This window comes from Nasonia vitripennis (assembly GCF_009193385.2).
Source record: "Nasonia vitripennis strain AsymCx chromosome 5 unlocalized genomic scaffold, Nvit_psr_1.1 chr5_random0004, whole genome shotgun sequence".
NCBI lineage: Eukaryota > Metazoa > Arthropoda > Insecta > Hymenoptera > Pteromalidae > Nasonia > Nasonia vitripennis.
Genome location: NW_022279655.1, coordinates 894895 through 899782, shown reverse-complemented (window position 1 = coordinate 899782; position 4888 = coordinate 894895). Strand labels below are relative to the sequence as shown.

The window sequence follows — 4888 nt, the reverse complement described above, 5'->3', positions numbered from 1 at the left end:
GTACTTTTTATGATAAGTGCACGAATAGGCCACTTATCATACATATGAAAGGAATGGGAAATTCGAGGACTTTTCAAAGTAAAACAATAGTATATTAAAAATTTACAAAATTTCAAAAATTTTAAAGATTTCAAAAATTTTAAAATTTTGAAAATTTTGAAAATACTTATATAGACACACACACATCCATCGGATAGGCTGCTAAGTGAGGAAAAAACTACTCCCTTGGGAGGCTAGATGAAAATTATTTCAATTTTCGGTAACAATTAGTCTAAAGAAAGTCGTTCCGAATTTCCCGCGAAATGCCCATTTACAAAATATCGAAAAACTACTCCCTTGGGAGAAAAAGTTTTTTCCTCCCAAGGGAGTAATTTTTTCCAGAAAACTACTTTCATATGTATGATAAGTGGCATATTCGTGCACTTATCATAAAAAGTACAGTGTGCAACAAGGGGGGAGATTACGTTAATATTTTAGTTTTATATAAACATTCCCCGTCCTAGCTCGCTTTACTTCGCGGTGCATAGAATAGGTAGCATTATGTGTTTAATTTTTATATAAAAAATCTTTGCCCTGGCTCGCCTCCCTTCGATGTGCAGACGTATTTACACTCGCAGTGCGTGGGGTCCCGTGTAAAAAAAATGGTCTGGGATAAATCTTGGCAAAATCTTGCTCAAGTCTTCCTGAATTTTCTGGCTGAAGTCTGGCTGGTGGGAATTTCCCAGACTTCTGCCCAGACTTACGATTTTTTATTTTTTTAAGTCTGGCAATTCCCCAGACTTCCGTTTTAATTTCCATAGTCTGGGAATTTCCTAGACTTCCATTTTTACTTGCATAGTCTGGCAATTTCCCAGACTTCCGTTTTTACTTCCATAGTCTGGCAATTTCCCAGACTTCCATTTTTATTTCCATAGTCTGGGAATTTCCTAGACTTCCGTTTGTATTTCTAAAGTCTGGGAATTTTCCAGATTTCTACCCAGACTTACGTTTCTTCAGTATCGAAGTTTAGGATAATCCTAGAGGTACATCAAGTTTGAATTACTATATTGTATACGAAATTGATGTAAATTTTATTCTTGTTCAAACGTTGGGGCAAACGTTCGACGAAATTCGGTGGACGTATAGATTCTAATCGCTCATTAATTATAGCTTGTACTCGTGTAAGGGAAAACACAAAGTTATGATATTCAGAATCTAGCCAAAGAGAACCTAACTTTTTCGTCATACCAGCATAAGCGCAGTGCATGACGTCTATGGCTGTTGTTTCAATATACTTATAAACTATTTTCGACAATTCGGTTGGCCCCTTTACGCCGTAAACATCTTGTTTAATCATCTCAGCTTCCTTGGCGAATTTCAAACATTCTTGGTAGTCCTCAATTCAAAGTTTGATTTATACGGATAAACGTGCACGTTTTCTACTCGTTTGCCTTTTTCCTTACAATTGGTACATCCGTAATCACCATTAAAATATTTCATATTCAGAAATTGTGCTTTCGCAGGTAAATCGCATGTACCACATATGACTATTCCACGCACTCTGATCGATTCAGCATTTGGTAGTATAAAATCTACACTTTTATACAAATTTTTTTTCACACGTGTTAATCTGTGGTTCAATAGTTCTTTAAAATTATTGCATTTGTATAGTTTTTCCAATTGTGATAAAATAGGAATTTCTATAAAATAATTGGATTGCGTAATCTCTTTACACGCATTACATTTAGCTTCTTCGACATTTTCTCTCTTTATGTAGCAGATTTCGCAATAGTAATGACGCCGCAAAGGACTTTATATTTTGAAATATTAATTGAAACCTATACATTGATTTTATGCAATAATTCGGTTGAATGCAGTGTAGTCGTATAAGAGAAAATATTTGCGCCATAAGAACTCCTGTCAGTTTGAATCTGAGCATCAAGGATAATACCGATAGTACATGTTCTGCTACAGTTATCGGCGCACCAGGGTACAGAGGTTTCCGTGCATTTTTAATGCTCAAATCGTCATCCTCGTATTCCTCATCGTCATCATCTGCATCTGGGTCTGATGAACTGCTGTTGTTAAATTCGCTCTCATCGCATTCTTCTGTAGCACTGTCATAATGTTCGTCGTCCTCCTCATCCGTATCATGCTGAACAGTTTCTCTCTCTTCTCTTTGAAATGAATTATTTTGAGAATCTATTACGGAATACATTAGTAAATTTCAGGATATACATTTAAAGAGACGTTATCAAAATAACAAAGATCAAAAAGTGCAAGATCAAAAGTACAGAAAGTTCATGTGTAGCTTTTCAGGTTTGCTAATTGACGCATGAATTTCTGTGCACCAAGTAGCATTCAACCTCGCACTCGTGAAAAATAGTACGTCTCGCATGGCTTAGCAATAGTGCAAGCGGGTGGCTAATCACACTCGTTATATATCCATGCGCTTATGCCGGCAAATGCCGTCCGCGTGTGCTATTTGCAACTATACCGCACTCGTTGCCCAATGAACTATTTTTGCCATTAAAGTACTTGCCGTTATTTTCGTTTGAGCCTAAAGGTGAATTCGGCGCGTTTATAACGTCTGTGTCGTTCTGCGTATCCAAATCATCATTTTCGGAGTTGTCGTTATGGCGTGAAACACGATACTGCAAATATTCTTTTCTAATTTTGTATTGCTGCGTCTTCGAGTATTCAGCAAAACTAAATTTTGTTCGTTTCATTATACTCTATGAAATTATTTTTGATGTAAATCAAAATCGCTTTCCGACTTAATAACCTATGCAAGCAATATCGAATGTTTGCTGTGAAGTGGCGTGATTTGAAATATAAGAATCGAAGCGCGTATGAAGTTGGTTGCGATGAGAAAAAAAAACAAGCGGAGATTCCAGAGAAAAACTCGAAGTGGCAGCTGTATGCAACTAACCCTTACATTATTACAACAAATATTTACTCAAATTGAGAAATCAAACGATAAAAATGCATTCTCTGGTGCTGTGGTTGAAAGCTGATCCGAGGACATCAAGTATTTTAAGTGAGAAGCAAATCAAGATCAAAAACTCAAGAACTTTCGGAAAATGGGGAGATCAATGGCATGAGATTCAAATAATCGCCACCAGCGAAAATTATAATGCATTTTTATCAAATAACTAGTGCCTGAAATGCGAAAAACATACGCGAAATAATAATGGTTAAACGAGTTTGATAATAAACATAGATATTGCATATTGCGCGTATTCGTATATTTTGCGCATCAATCAACTACTGCACGTCTATTTCGGCGTGTTTTTCTATTCCATCGTATTACAACTTAACGTAGATTTCTTAGAGTCACTGAAAAATGATGATGCCAGTTCGTACGCAAAATAATAGAGGTTAAGCGAGAGGTTAATCGGTTTCGGATATATGTACATAGCTCTTTCACGTATTTTTCGAATTTCGCGCATTAATCATATTAAGCGTACGTTACCGCCTATTGCGCGTCTATTTTCACACTCATTTTGTCGTATTACAAGCTGACGTTGAATACTTGGAGTCACTGAATGTTGATGTCACTGGAAGAATTATGACACCCGAGAGAAGAAAATCATTTCCGAACGCTGTAATGGTAAAGAAACGTAAGATGGCATCAAATAAAAGGAAGGTTACGGAGGCAGCATCAAGTGTATATGTTAAATCAAACGAAAAACTTCTCAAAGAAAAATCGATTTTCAGTGACAGCGCAGACGAATAGTATGTTGAGAACGCATATTTTCATGTAAATTTCTTCTTACTTAATACAAATGAGTGAAATAATTATAATTTTCAGTGACGAAAAAGAAACGATTCACGTCAAAAAATGCAAGGGCCAGGATTACAGCAGAAAGCTCTTCTCTGAGGATCGTGCCGATAAGATCAAAAAGGATGATCGAAAGCTGAAAGAAAATCGTCGTTGCGACAAAAAAGGAAACAGCAATAACATTGCGAAATTATCCAAGAAACGACGAGTTAAAGTTACGGAGGAAAGAAAAAACAAAGGTGAGCAATTGCGAGAAAAAGGAAAGAAAAATATACAACAGCGAGAGAAGGATGCACCAGAGCGCGATGATAATGAGGTTCTCGAAGATGAGAAGAGAAACCGAGATGCAGCTGATATGAGCAACAAAGGTGTAGACCGTCGCGATGCTGACGGCGCAGCTGCAGCGAAATGTGTCCAGGATCAAAAGCCTCGCCAATATGTTATTGCAGCAGGTCACAGCCGAAACGACGAGCTCTACGGTGGTGAAGATGCACATGATTTCGGTCGCGATGATGAAAATGGCGAGGCTGTTCAGAATGCGAATGACGAATTCGGTAACAGCGAAAACGATGAGCACCGTAGAGCAGGCGTAGATGTTCGTGGACATAACCATGATGACGAAATTCCAAGAGGTGCTGCTGCAGGTCGTGACCACGATGCTGATAACGATGAAAATCGAGACCCGAATATAAAGAATTCGTTGGTATCCGATAAACCTGAAGAAGGAAAAGTAAATAATTACTTTTATTTCAAGGGATGTCAAGAAAATTGAAATCATATTATAAAAAATGTATATTACCTAGTTGCAGCTTACCAGAGGGATTCATATATACGTGGATGCAACAGAGCTTAATTATATGAAAATGAAATGGCGGGCAAAGCCTGCAGAACTGACTCGTAGACTGATGAAATTGATCGTTGGCAAAGATAAGTTGAGAGAAATGACGCCTACAGGACGAGCAAACACTTCGAGTATTCCCCAAGCAGTCTACAAAGCAGTTTTTAGTTAGTAATTACGAATATCGATCAGTACATACTTCTACCGAACTATGTTCAACTTTTAATTGTTTAAAATTTAATGACTTTTAATTTTTATAGTGTACGTGAACAAGAAACTACCGGGGG

General features: G+C 37.3%; 1 protein-coding gene across 1 annotated transcript; it reads left to right on the top strand.

Annotated features, from left to right (window-relative positions):
- Positions 1 to 2964: 2964 nt before the first annotated feature.
- Positions 2965 to 4535, top strand: LOC103317057 (RNA polymerase-associated protein LEO1-like). Its single transcript, XM_008213756.1, has 3 exons — positions 2965 to 3019; positions 3501 to 3717; positions 3794 to 4535. Exons 1-3 carry the CDS (start codon positions 2965 to 2967, stop codon positions 4533 to 4535), a joined length of 1014 nt encoding a protein of 337 aa, XP_008211978.1.
- The last annotated feature ends 353 nt before the right edge of the window (positions 4536 to 4888 follow it).